Source organism: Neoarius graeffei, chromosome 15 (genome assembly GCF_027579695.1).
Source record: "Neoarius graeffei isolate fNeoGra1 chromosome 15, fNeoGra1.pri, whole genome shotgun sequence".
NCBI classification, from domain to species: domain Eukaryota; kingdom Metazoa; phylum Chordata; class Actinopteri; order Siluriformes; family Ariidae; genus Neoarius; species Neoarius graeffei.
This window is the reverse complement of record NC_083583.1, coordinates 55512296-55534717: the sequence shown is the minus strand read 5'-3', so window position 1 is coordinate 55534717 and position 22422 is coordinate 55512296. Positions and strand designations below refer to the sequence as shown.

General features: G+C 48.2%; 1 protein-coding gene across 4 annotated transcripts in view; it reads left to right on the top strand.

Annotated features, from left to right (window-relative positions):
* The first annotated feature begins 5098 nt into the window (after positions 1 to 5098).
* Positions 5099 to 22422, top strand: part of fam174c (family with sequence similarity 174 member C) — a 301306-nt gene continuing 283982 nt past the window's right edge. For all 4 annotated transcript variants that reach the window (XM_060941665.1, XM_060941664.1, XM_060941662.1 and 1 more), the window contains exon 1: positions 5099 to 5484. In XM_060941665.1, coding sequence (XP_060797648.1) covers positions 5228 to 5484 — 257 coding nt within the window. In that variant the 5' untranslated portion in view covers positions 5099 to 5227. The remainder of the gene's footprint in view (positions 5485 to 22422) is intronic.

Here is a 22422-nt window from a genome sequence, read left to right as displayed (position 1 = left end):
CCTGACTCTAATTTCACCTTCAAATTAACTGCTAATCCTAGAGGTTCACATACTTTTGCCGCTCACAGATATGTAATATTGGATCATTTTCCTCAATAAATAAATGACCAGGCGGCACGGTGGTGTAGTGGTTAGCGCTGTCGCCTCACAGCAAGAAGGTCCTGGGTTCGAGCCCCGGGGCTGGCGAGGGCCTTTCTGTGCGGAGTTTGCATGTTCTCCCCGTGTCCGCGTGGGTTTCCTCCGGGTGCCCCGGTTTCCCCCACAGTCCAAAGACATGCAGGTTAGGTTAACTGGTGACTCTAAATTGACCGTAGGTGTGAATGTGAGTGTGAATGGTTGTCTGTGTCTATGTGTCAGCCCTGTGATGACCTGGCGACTTGTCCAGGGTGTACCCCGCCTTTCGCCCGTAGTCAGCTGGGATAGGCTCCAGCTTGCCTGCGACCCTGTAGAAGGATAAAGCGGCTAGAGATAATGAGATGAGAATAAATGACCAAGTCTAATATTTTTGTCTCATTTGTTTAACTGGGTTCTCTTTATCTACTTTTAGGACTTGTGTGAAAATCTGATGATGTATGCAGAAATAAAGAAAATTCTAAAAGGTTCACAAACTGTCAAGCACCACTGTAAATTTTATGCATTTACTTGCATCTTCCTCTAACACCTTTTCTTCTCTTCTTCTATTCTGGCCTTTTCAGCTCCGTCTCCCCCCCCCCCCCCCCCCCCCCAATATTAATTAACAGCTAAGAGGGCTGTCTAACTGTAAACCTGTACATGTGACCAGTCTGGAATTAGTCAACCAATTAGTGATCTTGGCGGTACCGTTTTCATGTGTCTCACTGCCTCCTGTATGGGGAGGAAGGGGCGTGATCGATAGGCTACCAGTGTGTATGTGAGTAAGTCTATGTTATAATGCGAACATTAAAGTTACTACGCTGCCACCCTTCTTCTGATTAGTCACTCTGCCATTGCCTGTGATTTTATATTTCATGTGTGTCTTCTTTATAGACTCCATGATTGTACGGTCTGGGTTAGAAAGAAATCAGCCCCAGGGCCACTTCCTCATACAATTCTGTGTAATTTTCTTATGGCCATTGGTGGTGCTGTTGTGCTTCGTTCCACAAAATCTCTCATCTCATCTCATTATCTCTAGCCGCTATATCCTTCTACAGGGTCGCAGGCAAGCTGGAGCCTATCCCAGCTGACTACAGGCGAAAGGCGGGGTACACCCTGGACAAGTCGCCAGGTCATCACAGGGCTGCACATAGACACAGACAACCATTCACACTCACATTCACACCTACGGTCAATTTAGAGTCACCAGTTAACCTAACCTGCATGTCTTTGGACTGTGGGGGAAACCGGAGCACCCGGAGGAAACCCACGCGGACACGGGGAGAACATGCAAACTCCACACAGAAAGGCCCTCGCCAGCCACGGGGCTCGAACCCAGGACCTTCTTGCTGTGAGGCGACAGCGCTAACCACTACACCACCGTGCCACCCCTCCACAAAATCCAAAATAATTATTTGGAAGATAAAAAGACGGGTTTGCTAGCCCATTTATACCAGTGTGTTTGTTTAAGTTAAATAAACAGACATGTCACTGATAACTTTATCTTTTAGCTTTTTCTCTTTGTTTTTTGGACTGTCTCGACTCTATATGCTTATCCATGTCCACATTCGGTGCAAACCACTGCACTGAATAGTATGTCTGTTTATTACACAGCTCATTTGAACACTTGATTATGATTGGTCGGTCATTGCATTCTACCATCTATTATTCCTGAATAACAGACTGTTGTCATTAGCAGAAGCAATAAAATAATTTTTAAATCAATATTGTGTGTCAAATTATGGATTTCTTTCATAAGTAGTCATGTAGTAAGTGGCTCCGCTTCACATCGGGCTCCTGCATCACCCTGTCGGAGGTTATTTCACAATAATGACCGGTTTGCTGAACCTTATATCTTGCATATCGGTCAATATTGATAATGGAGAATTGTTTGGACGTTTAGCAGTATATTGAATAGATTTGGGCCAAAGCCTTGAAAAATCATATTCCCATCATTCACACTTTTCTTTCTGCCTCACTAGGACGGCTTCAAATTTTATTGACAAGATACAAGTTGTTCTGTTTCGTCGTGGCGCTTCATGTTAACACTTTTGACGAGTGCCATGGACTCTGAACATGTCTTTTGAAGTTGATACAGATAGAATAAACACACATGCGTCTCATCTCATTATCTCTAGCCGCCTTATCCTGTTCTACAGGGTCGCAGGCAAGCTGGAGCCTATCCCAGATGACTACGGGCGAAAGGCGGGGTACACCCTGGACAAGTTGCCAGGTCATCACAGGGCTGACACATAGACACAGACAACCATTCACATTCACACCTACGGTCAATTTAGAGTCACCAGTTAACCTAACCTGCATGTCTTTGGACTGTGGGGGAAACCGGAGCACCCGGAGGAAACCCACGCGGACACGGGGAGAACATGCAAACTCCACACAGAAAGGCCCTCGCCGGCCACGGGGCTCGAACCCGGACCTTCTTGCTGTGAGGCGACAGTGCTAACCACTACACCACCGTGCTGCCACACATGCATCTGTCTGGTTTTTTTTTTTATAACTTTTAAACAGACATTTCTTATAATATATAACAACAATAATAACCTGGTTGCATATACATGTGCATCCCTTTAACTAATACCTCGTCAAAACACCTTTTGCTTGTTGAACAGGCCTCAGAGGAAGAGTTCGCCGACTTAACACAGTAATCTGGCAAGTTTATCTCACGCTTGCTTGCAAAAATGCTCCAGATATATCAGATTGCCAGGAGATCTCCTGTGCACAGTTTTCTTCAGGTCATTCTATTCAAAGTTTTTGATGGGATGTAGATCTGGGCTCTGACTGGGCCGTTCTAGCACATTCTTCTGTAGCCATTCCTTTGTTGGCTTGGATTTGTGCTTTGGATAGTTATGGTGCTGGAAGGTGAAATTATTCTTCATCTTCAGCTGTCTAACAGAGGTCTGCAAGTTTTGTGTCAAATCTGTGATTCCCTCCGCATCTCCCATAACCCGGTACGGGACGGAACAGTACTGTTACGTATTTTCTTATGTTTGCTTTCTGGGTTTTTATATTCTGTTCCGTCCCATGTATAACAAGTGTTCCGTCCTGCAATACCATTGTTGACATTTATTTACATAATGTATAATCTTGCCTTTTTTGTTCCAGTTTCACAAAGACATCCGTCATGTCCACCATTTTATTAATCGGTACTTACGTTAGTAATCCTGCCTTTATAGATGAACCCGTCCTGTCACGTATGATTAGAAGTTAGAAGAAAAACAAAATATATTGTTTAGTTTTATTGTCAAAACATATAACTTTACTATTTATTAATCTAATTTACAACTTCTTGCCTCTTCCCCTACCTCTACCTTTTTGTTTCTTCAGCTGACATTGTATACATTACAAGTTCTTATCTTTTTTTTTTTTAATCTGTGCTTCTGTTTTATGACCCACGTTTTCACGATCAGTGTGAAACCACATTTTACATTCATTGCACATCTCATCTCATCTCATTATCTCTAGCCGCTTTATCCTTCTACAGGGTTGCAGGCAAGCTGGAGCCTATCCCAGCTGACTATGGGCGAAAGGCGGGGTACACCCTGGACAAGTCGCCAGGTCATCACAGGGCTGACACATAGACACAGACAACCATTCACACTCACATTCACACCTACGGTCAATTTAGAGTCACCAGTTAACCTAACCTGCATGTCTTTGGACTGTGGGGGAAACCGGAGCACCCGGAGGAAACCCACGCGGACACGGGGAGAACATGCAAACTCCACACAGAAAGGCCCTCGCCGGCCCCGGGGCTCGAACCCAGGACCTTCTTGCTGTGAGGCGACAGCGCTAACCACTACACCACCGCATTCATTGCACATAAAGTACAAATCTGAATCTTCGGGTAACTTACCACTGCAGTAAAGCCTTTCTGCATGAATGGTTCTATATCAGTTTTCTCAACAGTTTTATGTGGGAACATGGTAAAGAGTTTGTTTTGCATACAAGTATGTTAGGGTCATGCTCTCATGACCCTAACATCATACTCAACAGTACATGGGCCAATGCCATGTAAAATACTGGAACAGTTCTATGGCAAATACACCACAGGAGTTAATATCAGGTTGGGATCGAACATCTACAAAGTTCAAAACTAGTAACGTTGATGACACTGGTCTTGCAAGCCCAGCCACACTTCTTAAACATGTTAACCTGAGATAGTTGCCTGTCTAACACATCAACATCATCATGACAGTTAAAAGTGGAGACAACTATCCAGTGAGAACCCATCCCAACAGGATGGCGCTCGTTCCGCCACACGGGATTTCTTTGTGATGTCATGCCGAGGTATATTCCGTCGTTGGAGTTCCAGGCTTTTAGATCAATTTTGATTGAAAATATCGTGACTATAACGTCAATATAATGTGACGGGATATAATAATACTGGATAATCAAAGAATACATGACAGTGATACGTGTGAGTACAAGATGTTAAGTATAAAACCCCTGAATATTTCGAAAACGTATCATTATTGTAATGTACCATTCCGTTCCGGTTCATACTTTCTGTACCGGGTTATGGGAAACACTGATTCCCTCTATCATGGTGCTCCCACCACCATGCTTCACCATGGTCATGGTGTTCTTTGGGTGATGAGCTGGGTTTTATTTCTTTTCTTTGTACCGAACGTAACTTTTCTACTGCTAAAGTTCTACCTTTGTCTCATCAGACCATCCTACATTTTACTCCATGGGACAGTCCAGTGAAAAATACAAGCGCGTGCTGTCACATGACCCCAAACCCCGCCCCCTACAACACATGTAAATAAGTTACATAAATCTGTAAGATTGAATAAAACACAAGCTTGGCTCTACTACAGAATCTGAACTGGTTTGTGTTTAGAAAATGAGTTTTATTTTTACAACTACAGCAAGTTTATTTTTTAATAATTTGATCGCTGAAATAGGTTTTGTATTTGTTCTTGATTATGTTTCTTCCGGACAGAATTAACTGGCGCACCGAAAGCGATGCCGTCATCCTTCAGAAACAGGAAGTAGCGTGACAGAGAGGAAGCTCCGCGGACTTTAATTTGTTGTTCAGTCGGTTCCAGTATAAACAGTAAGACGGACAGTTTTCAGTGTAAAAGGAGCCGCGATGAAAGAGAAAGCTTTCGTTCTGCTTTATTGTTTGCTGGTCATTTCTTTGATTGAAGGCGATCAGACTAAAGCGCCGGATCATGGGAACGGAACCGGAACCGTCACTACTCCCAAACCCACACACACCATTAAAACCACCGGGAACTTCACGTTAAACAGCCTGAATCTGGACGGCTCCATGATCCAGAGGGCTCTGTACGTGCTCATCGGCATCACCATTATCGGAGTGCTGTATTTCCTGGTCCGGGCGGTCCGGTAAGACTCCTCATCTTCCGCTCAGACTCCTCAACTTCCGCTCGCTGCCCGCCGAGAAATGCAGCGTTCATCAAGCTCTCTCTCACACTTACATACTCACTCACACACACTTTCATACTCTCTCACACACACACTCTGTCTCTCTCACACACTGTCTCTCTCTCTCTCTCTCTCTCTCACACTCATACTCTCTCTCACACTCATACACACTCTCTCACACTCACACACTCGTACACTCTCATACACTCACTCTCATACACTCACTCTCTCATACACTCTCATACACTCATACACACACACACACACACACACTCATACACTCACTCTCTCATACACTCACACTCATACACTCACACACTCTCTCATACACTCTCATACACTCACACACTCATACACTCACTCTCTCATACACTCACACACTCATACACTCTCATACACTCACACACACTCACTCTCTCATACACTCACTCTCTCATACACTCACTCTCTCACTCACTCACTCTCTCACACACTCATACACTCACTCTCTCATACACTCACTCTCACTCACTCACTCTCTCATACACTCACTCTCACTCACTCACTCTCTCATACACTCTCTCATACACTCACTCTCACTCACTCACTCTCTCATACACTCTCTCATACACTCACTCTCACTCACTCACTCACTCTCTCATACACTCACACACTCATACACTCACTCTCTCATACACTCTCATACACTCACTCTATCATACACTCTCACACTCAAACACTCTCATACTCTCATACACTCACTCTCTCATACACTCTCATACACTCTCTCATACACTCACACACTCACGCTCTCATACACTCATACACTCACACTCACTCTCTCATACACTCATACACTCTCTCATACACTCTCTCATACACTCTCTCATACACTCACACATACACTCTCTCATACACTCACACACTCATACACTCACACACTCATACACTCTCATACACTCAGTCTCTCATACTCTCACTCACTCACTCACTCACTCACTCACTCTCTCATACACTCATACACTCTCTCATACACTCATACACTCTCTCATACACTCACACACTCATACTCTCATACACTCAGTCTCTCATACACTCACTCTCTCATACACTCTCATACACTCACTCTCACTCACTCACTCTCTCATACACTCACACACTCATACACTCTCATACACTCACACACTCATACACTCACTCACTCATACACTCACACACTCACTCTCTCATACACTCACTCTCTCACTCACTCTCTCACACACTCATACACTCACTCTCACTCACTCACTCTCTCATACACTCTCTCATACACTCACTCTCACTCACTCACTCACTCACTCACTCTCTCATACACTCACACACTCATACACTCACTCTCTCATACACTCTCATACACTCACTCTCTCATACACTCACACACTCATACACTCACGCTCTCATACACTCACACACTCATACACTCTCATACACTCAGTCTCTCATACTCTCACTCACTCACTCACTCACTCACTCACTCACTCACTCACTCTCTCATACACTCACACACTCGTACACTCACTCTCTCATACACTCACTCATACACTCACTCTCTCATACACTCTCTCATACACTCACACTCTCATACACTCACTCTCTCATACACGCTCTCTCACACTCATAAACACTCATACACTCATACACTCACTCTCTCATACACTCACTCTCACTCACTCACTCTCTCATACACTCACTCACTCATACACTCTCATACACTCACACACTCACTCTCTCATACACTCTCATACACTCACTCTCTCATACACTCACTCATACACTCACACACTCATACACTCACTCTCTCACACACTCACTCTCTCATACACTCATACACTCTCATACACTCACTCATACACTCTCTCATACACTCACACACTCATACACTCTCTCTCATACACTCACTCTCACTCACTCTCATACACTCACTCTCTCATACACTCTCATACACTCACACACTCACTCTCTCATACACACTCATACACTCACTCTCTCATACACTCACTCATACACTCACACACTCATACACTCACTCTCTCACTCACTCACTCTCTCATACACACACACTCATACACTCACACACTCATACACTCTCATACACTCACTCTCATACACTCACTCTCTCATACACTCTCACACTCAAACACTCTCATACACTCACTCACTCATACACTCACACTCATACACTCTCATACACTCACTCTCTCATACTCACTCTCTCATACACTCTCACACTCATAAACACTCTCATACACTCACACACTCATACACTCTCTCATACACTCTCATACACTCACTCTCTCATACACTCACTCACTCTCTCATACACTCACACACTCATACACTCTCATACACTCACTCTCTCATACACTTTCATACACTCACTCACACACTCATACTCTCTCATACACTCACTCTCTCACACTCACACACTCATATACTCACTCTCTCATACACTCTCATACACTCACACTCACTCTCTCATACACTCACTCACTCACTCTCTCATACACTCACACTCTCATACACTCACTCTCTCATACTCATACACTCACACACTCATTCTCTCATACACTCACTCACACACTCATACACTCACTCACTCATACACTCACACACTCACTCTCTCATACACTCACTCATACACTCACACACTCACTCTCTCATACACTCACTCTCTCATACACTCACTCTCTCATACACTCATACACTCACACACTCATACACACACACTCATACACTCTCATACACTCACTCTCTCATACTCTCTCATACACTCACACACTCTCTCATACACTCACTCACTCATACACTCACTCTCTCATACACTCACACACACACTCATACACTCTCATACACTCACACACTCATACACTCACTCTCTCACTCACACACCCATACACACACACACACACACACACACTCACTCATACACTCTCATACACTCTCTCATACACTCACTCTCTCATACACTCTCATACACTCACACACTCATACACTCACTCACACTCACTCACTCTCTCATACACTCACTCACTCACTCACTCACTCACTCACTCACTCATACTCTCTCATACACTCACTCTCTCATACACTCACTCACTCATACACTCTCTCATACACTCACACACTCATACACTCACACTCACTCTCTCATACACTCTCATACACTCACTCTCTCATACACTCTCATACACTCACTCACACACTCTCTCACACATACTCTCTCACACTCATACACTCACTCTCTCATACACTCTCACACTCACTCTCTCATACACACTCACACTCTCTCATACACTCATACACTCACACTCTCATACACTCACACTCTCATACACTCTCTCATACACTCTCTCTCTCACACACTCGTACTCATACACTCTCATACATTCATACACTCTCTCATACACTCACTCACTCACTCACTCTCTCATACACTCACTCACTCACTCTCTCATACACTCACTCACTCTCTCATACACTCACTCACTCATACACTCTCATACACTCACACACATACACACTCATTCACTCACTCTCTCATACACTCACTCACTCTCTCATACACACTCATACACTCACTCACTCTCTCATACACTCACTCATACACTCACACACTCATACACTCACTCACTCTCTCATACACTCACACACTCATACTCACTCACTCTCTCATACACACACAATCATACACTCTCATACACTCACTCTCTCATACACTCATACATACACTCACTCACTCTCTCATACACTCACACACTCATACACTCACTCTCTCACTCACTCTCTCATACACTCTCATACACTCACTCTCTCATACACTCATACACTCACTCTCTCATACACTCACACACTCATACATTCTCATGCACTCACTCTCTCATACACTCATACACTCACACACTCATACACTCACTCTCTCATACACTCATACACTCACACACTCATACACTCACTCTCTCATACACTCATACACTCACTCACTCTCTCATACACTCATACACTCACTCACTCTCTCATACACTCACACACTCATACACACTCATACACTCACTCACTCTCTCATACACTCACACTCATACACTCACACACTCATACACTCTCATACACTCACTCTCTCATACACTCTCATACACTCACTCTCTCATACACTCTCTCATACACTCACACACTCACTCTCATACACTCTCACACACTCACTCTCTCATACACTCTCACACTCACTCACTCATACACTCACACACTCATACACTCACTCTCATACTCTCATACACTCACTCTCTCACACACTCTCACACTCATACTCTCTCACACTCATACACTCACTCTCTCACACACTCATACACTCACTCTCATACACACTCACTCTCACACTCACTCTCTCTCTCACACACTCATACTCTCATACACATACTCTCACACACTCATACACACTCTCACACACTCTCATACTCACACTCTCTGACTCTCTCCCGCTCATACTCTCTCACATGCGCGCTCTCTCACGCTCGCTCGCGCGCTCTCTCACGCTCGCTCGCGCGCTCTCTCACGCTCGCTCGCGCGCTCTCTCACGCTCGCTCGCGCGCTCTCTCACGCTCGCTCGCGCGCTCTCTCGCGCGCTCTCTCGCGCGCTCTCTCACACTTGCTCTCGCTCGCTCGCGCTCTCTCTCACGCTCGCTCGCGCTCTCACACTTGCGCGCGCTCTCACACTTGCGCGCGCTCATGCTTGCGCTCTCTCTCGCGCGCGCGCTCTCTCTCACGCTCGCGCGCACTCGAGCTCTCGCTCTCACTCGCGCGCTCTCATTCTCTCTCGTACACTCACACTTGCACTCATTCTCGCTTGCTCTCTCTCTCTCTCGTGCTCGCATTCTCTCTCCCTCGCGCATACTCATTCTCCCTCGCGCGCACTCATTCTCCCTCGCGCACTCGCATTTTCACTCGCTCGTGCTCTCTCTCTCTCGCGCTCTCGCTCTCACTCGCGCTCTCTCTCACACTTGCGCGCTCTCACTCGCGCTCTCTCTCACACTCGCGGGCTCTCTCTCTCGCGCGCTCTCACACTCGCGCGTGCTCACTCATGCTCTCTCGCACTCATTCTCACTTATTCTTTCTCGCTCTCTCACGCTGTCACACTTGCACACACTCATTCTCTCTCGCTCTCATTCTCTCTCGCACACTCACACTTGCACTCATTCTCGCTTGCTCACTCTCTCCCTCGCGCGCACTCATTCTCCCTCGCGCACATTCTCACTCGCTCGCGCTCTCTCTCACTCCCGCTCTCACTCGCGCTGTCTCTCACTCACTCGCGTGCTCTCACTCGCGCTCTCTCTCACACTCGCGCGCTCTCACTCGCGCTCACACTCGCGCGCTCACACTCGCGCGCTCTCACTCGCGCTCACACTCGCGCGCTCTCACTCGCGCTCACACTCGCGCGCTCTCACTCGCGCTCACACTCGCGCGCTCTCACTCGCGCTCACACTCGCGCGCTCTCACTCGCGCTCACACTCGCGCGCTCTCACTCGCACTCTCTCACTCGCGCTCTCACTCACGCTCTCACTCGCCCGCGCTCTCACTCGCGCTCTCTCTCTCACTCCCGCTCTCACTCGCGCGCTCTCTCTCACTCGCGTGCTCACTCGCGCGCTCTCACTCACGCGCGCTCTCTCTCACTCGCGCGCTCACTCGCGCTCTCGCGCGCTCACTCGCGCTCTCTCTCATTCACTCGCGCGCTCTCTCTCACACTCGCGTGCTCTCACTCGCGCTCTCTCTCACACTCGCGTGCTCTCACTCGCGCTCTCTCTCACACTCGTGTGCTCACACTCGTGCGATCTCACTCGTGCGATCTCACTCGTGCTCTCTCCCACACTCGCGCGCTCTCACTCGCGCACTCTCTCACACTTGCGCGCGCTCTCACTCGCGCTTTCTCTAGCGCTCTCACTCACGCGCGCTCTCACTCGCGTGCACTCTCACTCGCGCGCGCTCTCACTCACGCTGTCTCACTTGCGCTCTCATTCACTTGCGCGCTCTCACTCGCGCTCTCTCTCACACTCGCGCGATCTCACTCGTGCTCTCTCTCACACTCGCGCGGACTCACTCGCGCACTCTCTCACACTTGCGCGCGCTCTCACTCGCGCTCTCTCTCACACTCGCGCTCTCTCTCACACTCGCGCTCTCTCACTCGCGCGCTCTCTCTCACTCGCGCTCTCTCTCTCTCACTCGTGCTCTCTCTCACACTCGCACACTCTCTCACACTTGCGTGCGCTCTCACTCGCGCTCTCTCTCACACTCGCGCTCTCTCTCACACTCGCGCTCTCTCTCACACTCGCGCTCTCGCTCTCACTCGCGCTCTCTCTCTCACTCGCGCGCTCTCACTCGCGCTCTCTCTCACACTCGCGCGCTCTCACTCGCGCTCTCTCTCACACTCGCGCGCTCTCACTCGCGCTCTCTCTCACACTCGCGCGCTCTCACTCGCGCTCTCTCTCACACTCGCGCGCTCTCTCTCACACTCGCGCGCTCTCACTCGCGCTCTCTCTCACACTCGCGCGCTCTCACTCGCGCTCTCTCTCACACTCGCGCGCTCTCACTCGCGCTCTCTCTCACACTCGCGCGCTCTCACTCGCGCGCTCTCTCACACTCGCGCGCTCTCTCACACTCGCGCGCTCGCTCTCACTCGCGCGCTCTCTCACACTCGCGCGCTCTCTCACACTCGCGCGCTCTCTCACACTCGCGCGCTCTCTCACACTCGCGCGCTCTCTCACACTCGCGCGCTCTCTCACACTCGCGCGCTCTCTCACACTCGCGCGCTCTCACTCGCGCTCTCTCTCACACTCGCGCGCTCTCACTCGCGCTCTCTCTCACACTTGCGCGCTCTCACTCGCGCTCTCTCTCACACTCGCGCGCTCTCACTCGCGCTCTCACACTCGCGCGCGCTCTCTCTCACACTCGCGCGCTCTCTCTCACTCGTGCTCCGCGAGAGAGCTCGCGCTCTCTCTCGCACTCATTCTCACTCATTCTCTCTCGCTCTCTCACGCTGTCACACTTGCACACTCATTCTCTCTTGCTCTCATTCTCTCTCGCACATTTGCACTCACACTTGCACTCATTCTCGCTTGCTCACTCTCTCTCGCGCGCGCGCACTCATTCTCCCTCGCGCACACTCATTCTCCCTCGCGCGCACTCATTCTCCCTCGCGCGCACTCATTCTCCCTCGCGCGCACTCATTCTCCCTCGCGCGCACTCATTCTCCCTCGCGCGCACTCATTCTCCCTCGCGCGTACTCATTCTCCCTCGCGCGCACTTCTTCTCCCTTGCGCGCTCGCATTCTCACTCGCGCGCTCTTACGCTCGCGCGCTCTCTCTCTCTCACACTCGCATTCTCTCGCTCTCAGTCTCTCGTACTCGCTCTCACTTGCACTCTCACACTCGCATTCTATCGCTCTCAGTCTCTCGCACTTGCGTGCTCTCTCTCTCTTGCACACTCTCTTGCACACTCTCTTGCGCCCTCTCGCCCGCTTGCGCGCGCACTCTCCCACTCGCCACTCTCTCTCTCGCGTGCATTCTCTCTCCCAGTCGCTCTCTCTCTCGCGCGCATTCTCTCTCCCACTCGCTCACTCTCTCTCTCGCGTGCATTCTCTCTCCCACTCATGCACACTCTCTCTCGCGTGCACTCTCTCCCACTCGCGCGAACTCACATTCTCGCGCGCTCTCACTCGCGCTCTCACACACTCACGCACTCTCACTCGCGCTCTCTCGCGCGCTCTCACTCGTGCTCACTCGCGCGCTCTCACTCGCGCTCTCTCGCACACGCGCTCTCTCACTCGCGCGCTCTCTCTCACACTCGCGCTCTCTCTAGTGCTCTCTCACTCACGCTCTCTCTCACTCACTCGCGCTCTCACACTCGCGTGCTCTCACTCACGCTCTTTCTCTCGCGCTCTCTCTCACTCGCGCACGCTCTCACTCGCGCTCTCTCACTCCCGCTCTCACTCGCGCTCTCATTCACTCGCGCGCTCTCTCTCACACTCGCGTGCTCTCACTCGCGCTCTCTCTCACTCGCGCTCTCTCTCACTCGCGCTCTCTCTCACTCGCGCTCTCTCTCACTCGTGCTCTCTCTCGCGCTCTCTCACTTGCGCTCTCTCTAGTGCTCTCTCACTCGCGCTCTCTCTCGCGCTCTCTCACTTGCGCTCTCTCTAGTGCTCTCTCACTCGCGCTCTCTCTCGCGCTCTCTCTCACTCACTCGCGTGCTCTCACACTCGCTCTCACTCGCGCTCTCTCTCACTCGCGCGCTCTCTCACTCGCGCTCTCATTCACTCGCGCGCTCTCACTTGCGCGCTCTCTCACACTCGCGCTCTCTCACTCGCGCTCTCTCACGCTCTCACACTCGCGCGCTCTCACTCGCGCTCTCTTTCACACTCGCGCGCGCTCTCTCTCACACTCGCACGCGCTCACTCGTGCTCTCTCTCCGCGAGAGAGCGAGTGCATGCGAGAGAACGCGCTCTCTCTCTCGCACTCATTCTCACTCATTCTCTCTCGCTCTCTCACGCTGTCACACTTGCACACTCATTCTCTCTTGCTCTCATTCTCTCTTGCACATTCGCACTCACACTTGCACTCATTCTCGCTTGCTCTCTCTCTCGCGCTCGCATTCTCTCTCCCTCGCGCGCACTCATTCTCCCTCGCGCGCACTCATTCTCCCTCGCGCGCTCGCATTCTCCCTCGCTCGCGCTCTCACGCTCGCGCTCTCTCTCTCTCATTCTCTCGCTCTCAGTCTCTCGTACTCGCTCTCACTTGCACTCTCACACTCGCATTCTATCGCTCTTAGTCTCTCGCACTCTCTCTCGCGCACTTGCGTGCGCTCTCTCTCTTGCACACTCTCTTGCGCGCACTCGCCCGCTTGCGCGCGCACTCTCCCACTCGCCACTCTCTCTCTCGTGTGCATTCTCTCTCCCTCTCGCGCGCATTCTCTCTCCCACTCGTGCACACTCTCGCACTCTCACATTCTCTTTCGCGCACTCTCGCATTCTGTCTCGCGCACACTCATGCACTCTCACTCGCGCTCTCTCGCACACTCGCGCGCTCTCACTCGCGCTCTCTCGCTCACTCGCGCGCTCTCACTCGCGCGCTCTCTCGCTCACTCGCGCGCTCTCTCGCACACTCGCGCGCTCTCACTCGCGCGCTCTCTCGCACACTCGCGCGCTCTCACTCGCGCGCTCTCTCGCACACTCGCGCGCTCTCACTCGCGCGCTTTCTCGCACTTGCGCTCTCACACTCGCGCTCTCTCACACTCGCGCGCTCTCTCTCACTCGTGCTCTCTCTCCGCGAGAGAGCGAACGCGTGCGAGAGGGCGCGCTCTCTCTCTCTCGCACTCATTCTCTCTCGCTCTCTCACGCTGTCACACTTGCACACTCTCTCATTCTCTCTCGCTCTCATTTTCTCTTGCACACTCGCACTCGCACTCACACTTGCACTCATTCTCGCTTGCTCGCTCTCTCTCCCTCGCACTCGTATTCTCTCTCCCTCGCTCGCACTCATTCTCCCTCGCTCACACTCATTCTCCCTCGCATGAACTCATTCTCCCTCGCGCGCTCGCATTCTCACTCGCTCGCGCTCTCTGACGCTCGCGCTCTCTTTCTCTCACACTCGCAGTCTCACACTCACATTCTCTCGTTCTCAGTCTCTCGCACTCGCATTCTCTCGCTCTCAGTCTCTCGCACTCTCACTCTCGCACTCGCGCGCTCTCTCTTGCACACTCTCTTGTGCACTATCTCTCGCGAGCTTGCGCGCGCACTCTCTCTCCCACTCGTGCGCGCACTCTCTCTCCCACTCGCGCGCACTCTCTCTCCCACTCGCGCGCACTCTTTCTCCCACTCGCGCGCACTCTCCCACTCTCACACACTCTCCCACTCTCGCATTCTCTCGCGCGCACTCTCGCATTCTCTCGCGCACACTCTCGCATTCTCTCTCACGCACTCTCGCTCTCTCTCTCGCATTCTCTCTCACGCACTCTCGCATTCTCTCTCATGCACTCTCACACACTCGCGTGCTCTCGCACTCACACATTCGCACTCTCACACAGTCTCACACACTCGCGCGCGCTCTCTCTCAGGTGCTCGCGCACTCTCTCGCATTCTCTCTCGCACACTCGCGTTCTCTCTCACGCACTCTCGCACTCTCTCTCTTGCAATCTTTCACATTCGCTCACTCACACTCATTCTCACTCGCGCTCTCACACACTCGCGTGCTCTCACACTCTCACTCATTCGCACTCGCGCTCTCACTCGCGTGCTCTCACACTCACACAGTCTCACACACTCGCGCGCGCTCTCTCTCAGGCGCTCGCGCACTCTCTCTCTCGCGCTCATATCCAGGGGGCAGGAAAACAAGTGGAGTTTCTGTTCTGAATAGCACCACATGTTCTTACTGTAGCGTGACAGCTGAACTTTATGCAAACTATTAATGTAAAAAAAGGGAAGAAAATACTGGTGTTTACAAAGCAAAAACTAAATAAATGAGAGAGAGAAAAAAGGGGGCTGAGACAAATTAAGAAAGAGAAAGTTGGGGAGAGAGAGAAGGTAGATATTAACATATCTAGATTGTGTGTGAGAGAGAGAGAGAGAGAGAGATGGGGAAGGTAGATATTAAAATATCTAGAATGTGTGTGTGAGAGAGAGAGATATAAGGAAGGTACATATTAACATATCGTGTGTGTGAGAGAGAGAGATGGGGAAGGTAGATATTAACATATCTAGTGTGTGAGATATGTTGCACTCATTCTCACTCATTCTCTCTCGCTCTCTCACGCTGTCACACTCGCACACTCACTCATTCTCTCTCGCACTCATTCTCACTTGCACCCTCTCGCGCTCGCATTCTCTCTCTCGCACTTGCTCTCTCTCTCGCACTCGTGTACTCATTCTCACTCACGCGCACGCACTCATTCTCTCTCGCACTCTCTCACACTCAGTCTCTTGTGCTCGCACTCACTCTGTCCCTCGCTCTCTCTCTCTCGCAGTCGCTCTCGCTCGCACTCTCTCTCGCACTCGCTCGCGCTCTCTCTCGCACTCGCTCGCATTCTCTCTCTCTCTCGCACTCAGTCTCTCGCGCTCACGAACTCGCATTCTCACTCTCTCACGCTCTCTCGTTCTCCCTCCCTCGCACAGTCTCTCTCCCTTGCGCTCGCTCGCTCTCTCCCTCGCACTTGCTCTCTCACACACTCTCTCGCGCTCGCATTCTCTCTCTCTCTCTCTCACATTCAGTCTCTCGCACTTGCTCTCTCTCTCACACTCAGTCTCTCGTGCTCACACTCTCGCACTCGCATTCTCACTCTCTTGCGCTCTCTCGCTCTCGCACACTCTGTCGCTCTCGAACACTCTCTTGCACTCACGCTCTCTCGCACACTCTCTCGCTCTCGAACACACTCTCACTCTTGTGCACTCTCTCACACGCACACTCTCTCTCTTGCACTCGCACTCACGCGCACACGCTCTCTCTTGCACTCGCACACACTCTCTCGCATTCTCTCTCTTGCACTCGCACACACTCTCTCGCATTCTCTCTCTTGCACTCGCACACTCTCGCATTCTCTCGCACTCGCACACTCTCGCATTCTCTCTTTCGCACTCGCACACTCTCTCTCGCATTCTCACTCGTGCAATCTCTCGCATTCTCTCTCTCGCACTCGTGCAATCTCTCGCATTCTCTCTCTTTCGCACTCGTGCACTCTCTCTCTCGCACTCGTGCACTCTCTCGCATTCTCTCTCTCGCACTCTCTTGCATTCTCACTCGCGCACTCTCTTGCATTCTGTCTCTCACACTCGCGCACTCTCTTGCATTCTCACTCGCGCACTCTCTTGCATTCTCTCTCTCACACTCGCGCACTCTCTCACATTCTCTCTCTCACACTCACGCACTCTCTTGCATTCTCTCTCTCAGGAGCTCGTGCACTCTCTCGCTCGCGCTCTCTCTCTTGCGCTCATATCCAGGGGGCAGGAAAACAAGTGGAGTTTCTGTTCTGAATAGCACCATGTGTTCTTACTGTAGCGTGACAGCTGGACTTTATGCAAACTATTAATGTAAAAAAAGCAAAGAAAATACTGGTGTTTACAAAGCAAAAACTAAATAAATGAGAGAGAGAGAGAGAAAAGGGGGCTGAGACAAATTAAGAAAGAGAAAGTTGGGGAGAGAGAGAAGGTAGATATTAAAATATCTAGAATGTGTGTGAGAGAGAGAGAGATGGGGAAGGTAGATATTAACATATCTAGAGTGAGAGAGAGAGAGATGGGGAAGGTAGATATTAAAATATCTAGAGTGTGTGAGAGAGAGAGAGATGGGGAAGGTAGATATTAACATATCTAGAGTGAGAGAGAGAGAGATGGGGAAGGTAGATATTAAAATATCTAGAGTGTGTGAGAGAGAGAGATGGGGAAGGTAGATATTAAAGTATCTAGAGTGTGTGTGTGTGTGTGTGTGTGTGAGAGAGAGAGAGATGGGGAAGGTAGATATTAAAGTATCTAGAGTGTGTGTGTGTGTGTGTGTGTGTGTGAGAGAGAGATGGGGAAGGTAGATATTAACATATCTAGTGTGTGTGTGTGAGAGAGAGAGAGATGGGGACGGTAGATATTAAAATATCTTGTGTGTGTGAGAGAGAGAGAGAGAGAGAGAGAGAGATGGGGAAGGTAGATATTAACATATCTTCTGTGTGTGTGTGTGAGAGAGAGAGAGAGAGAGAGAGATGGGGAAGGTAGATATTAACATATCTAGTGTGTGTGTGTGTGTGTGAGAGAGAGAGAGAGATGGGGAAGGTAGATATTAACATATCTTGTGTGTGTGAGAGAGAGACTTTTGACTTTTAAAAAGCTCTTTATTACAAAATCTCATTCAAAAACAGATGTCTTTACACCCCCACTTTTTTTTTTTTTTTAAATTAAAATAACTTAATCAGATGAGGTAGTTACACTCAAGTGGGACGTACTGGTCCCTCAAAAATATCCCTAAATAAAAGAACTTGCCCATTTATTTTACACAAGGCACTGTTCTGACACCATACATTTTCAAAGGAAGTAAGATCTTTCATCTCCCTATAAAAATGAAAATCAATTAAAATCCTGGACTTCACGAGAATTGCAAATCTCAAAACCAAATCATCATCCAGACTCAATTCGACCTTGTTCCTTCTGCTGACATATATGGCTAACTTAGCCTGCCCAATTAGAAAATTCAGTACTTGACACTTCTGACGATGCTTCTTAAAATATTTAAAACCAAAAATAAAAGTAGTCATTGAAAAATCTTCATTAAAAGCAGCAAACAAAGTCTTTAAAATTGAGAATAAAACACCCAGCCTCCCACACTGCATGAATGCATGAAAAACAGTTTCCCTCATTGCACAGAATGGACAATCGTGACTGACATTAGGGTTTAAAACTGAAATAAAAGCATTGACTGCTATTGCACCATGCAATATACGCCACTGCAAGTCCCCACACTTTTTAATTAATGGTGACTTGTATAACGCCCTCCAATTTGGTTTGACCTTGTCTTCAACCTGAAGAACACTGCGCCAAGGTGTGTCGACCCTCGTTTGAAGAGACTTTACATTCATAGCTAAAACACACAGCCTGTACACCATCTTGGAAGAAGGTGACCTTGTCCCCAAAAAAATCACAGGTTTATAACACACATCCGGACATTCATACCCACTTACAGTAATACAACAATTAGGGAATTAGTCATCTTTACTTGGAACCACGACCCCCATACTGTAATCAGCCACCATTTCTGTTGTATTCTCCGACAGCAAAGATTTCCATTTCACCAGGGCTTGGTTAGTGAGACGAACTGATTTCACTCCTAAATGCGCAGCTAGCATCCCAGCATTGGAAAGAGTGGGTCCAGCAACTCTGATTAAATCCCCAAGAGTGGTCACCTTGGCCTTGAGGAGCATCTCCCTACGGATGGGACATCCTTCTGAAGACAGCTCCATCCTAGATCCATATACCAAAGGTTCCAGAAGTGTCCAGTGTAGAGAGCGGTTGCTTTGATCCTTGATCACTGTAAATAAGGACCACACCTTAAAAAGGTTCCGATAAAACACAGGCAAGTTTTTTAGGTTCATTAACTTAGGATTCATCCAGAACAAAAGTCTTATCCAAACCCAGCCCCTCAAAAGACTGAAGGATGATGGATGCTGCTGCTTTCCAGCTGGTATTTACCGTCCCATTTAAAAACCTCTGCAAAAAGCGTAGGCGAAAGGCTGCCATCCGACTTGGTAGATGTATCAGACCATGTCCCCCTTCCTCTTTTGGAAGGTATAAAACACTTTGTGGAACCCAATGTAACTTATCCCCAAAAAAATTTAATAAGATGGACTGGATCTTTGATAAAAACTGGACAGGAGGGTCAACACACGCAAGGCGATGCCAGAGGGAGGAAGCAACCAGGTTATTGATGACAAGTACGCGCCCTCTGTAGGACATATTTTTCACCAAAAAATTCCATTTTTCAAGGCGGCCTTTAACCTTTTCGACAATTCCATCAAAATTTTTTTGCATAAAAGAACCATTCCCCAAATACACACCCAGGTACTTAAAACCATCTTTTGTCCATAATAACCCGCCAGGAAGAGATGGTGCACCATTAGGCCACTTGCCAATTTGCAGAGCTTCACTTTTTCCCCAGTTTACCTTAGCAGAGGAACATACTTGAAAATTATTAAAAATTTGCAACATGGTATCAACTTCCCCCTGGCTACTTATAAGTATGGCCACATCATCTGCATAAGCAGATAACTTAAAACTGTAGTCATAATTAGGAAACTTAAGCCCATTGATACTACTCCTTAATTTGATCAGAAGCGGTTCAATGGCCAAGGAGTAAAGCATACCCGACAAGGGACAACCTTGTCTAATACCCCTACCTACTTTAAAAGGAACGCACAAGTCACCATTTATTTTCAGTATACTTTCAATGTCACTGTACAAAGCTCTAATTTTGTAAATAAAACCAGGGCTAAAACCAAAGGCTTCTAAAACACAAATTAAATAATTATGCTCAATGCGATCAAATGCCTTTTCTTGGTCAACTAATATAAGGCCAAAATCCAACTTTTGGTTATTCCCAATTTCTAAAATATCTCTTATAAAAGCAATATTGTCATGTATAACCCTCCCTGGCACACAGTAGGTTTGGTCAGGATGAATTACCTCCCCCAAAACCTTAGACAGTCTACCGGCCAACAATTTAGATAGCAGACGATACTCTGCACAGAGGACTGAGACAGGTCTCCATGATCTTATATCGCTGAGATCCCCTTTCTTTGGCAACAAGGTAATCACTGCCCGTCGACAGCTAAGAGGCAACTTTCCCCTAGTCAAGCTATCGTTCAATACAAGCAGCAAATCTGCACCAATGACTGGCCAGAAACACTTGTAGAATTCAATGGGCAACCCATCTATGCCTGGTGTCTTGCCTCTCTCCATACTTCGGAGAGCCTCCTGCAGTTCCTCTAAGGTCAAAGCCTTACAGAGGTTCACATTGACTTCACTAGACACTTGTGGGAAATTCTCAAGAAAGTCATGAATAAAGACCTGCTCACTGGGTAGTTCACTCCTAAAAAGTTCTTTATAAAAATTGACCGCTCGCTTTCGAATTTCTCTTTTATCAGTCAAGAGTGCTCCGTCCTCTGATTTTAAGGAATGCAGCAGCCGTTTTTGGCCATTCTTCCGCTCTAGACTGAAAAAGAACTTAGACGAGGCATCCATCTGTTCGGCATTTTGAAACCGTGATCTGACCAAAGCACCTTGAGCAGGGATATCTAGTAAGTCCGCCATTATTTTTTTTTTCAAATTCAACTTTGTTATAATATCCTGGTCACTTGATTGGCTTACTAAATCTTGGAGCTCCATTATATCCTTTTCCAAGAGTTTAATATTTTGAACTATGTCTCTAGTCACATTGGAAGTATACTGTTGACATAGTTGTTTTATTTTGGTTTTGGCCATATCCCACCACTGCTGAACAGACTGAAAAGAAGACTTCAGAGGACTAAAATCATTCCAAAAGAATGTAAAAACCTCTCTAAAATGGGCATCATTTAAAAGGCTAGAATTAAAATGCCAGTAAGCACTCTTAGGCTTAATATTATTAATAAATAATTTGCTAAGAACCATAGAATGATCTGAAAACCCAACTGGAAAAATAAAACAACCTCTATAAAAGCTCAGTTGATGTTTAAAACCATAAAATCTGTCTAATCTTACCAAAGATATTCTGTTGCCATAAGAATGTACCCATGTATACTGTTTTTGCATATGATGGAAGTTACGCCATATGTCAACTAAATCATGTGAGCTAATCAGCTCAGCAAGTCTTTTTTGAGATGGCATATGCGGTTCAACATGGTTTCTGTCCAGGCCACTGGCAGTGCAATTAAAATCCCCACCCAACACTAAAACATCATCAGAAACACAATTTCTAAGGGTGCCTTCAAGAGTCTGCAAAAAAATCATTCTATCTATGGCCCTGGTTGGAGCATAAACACATATAAAAACAAAACATTTTTTCTCTACCTGGGCTTTTACTTTTAGAAGTCTTCCACAGACTACCTCCTCAACCTGATAAGTGGTAGGCATAAAATTTTTTGAAAAAAGAATAGCAACACCTCCGCTAGTGGAGTTATTGTGACTTAAAATGGGAAGACCTTCAAACTCTCTTTCCCAGTCTAGACTGTTTCCTATATCAGTGTGGGTTTCTTGTGCAAAACCCACATCAATCTTCTTTTGTTTAAATAATTCAAAAAAAAGTGCTCTTTTAGCACGGTCCCTTGCACCATTTAAATTAAGTGAGGCAATATGCAACTCACTCATGAGCTGGAAAAATAAGAAAAACTTGAACATTA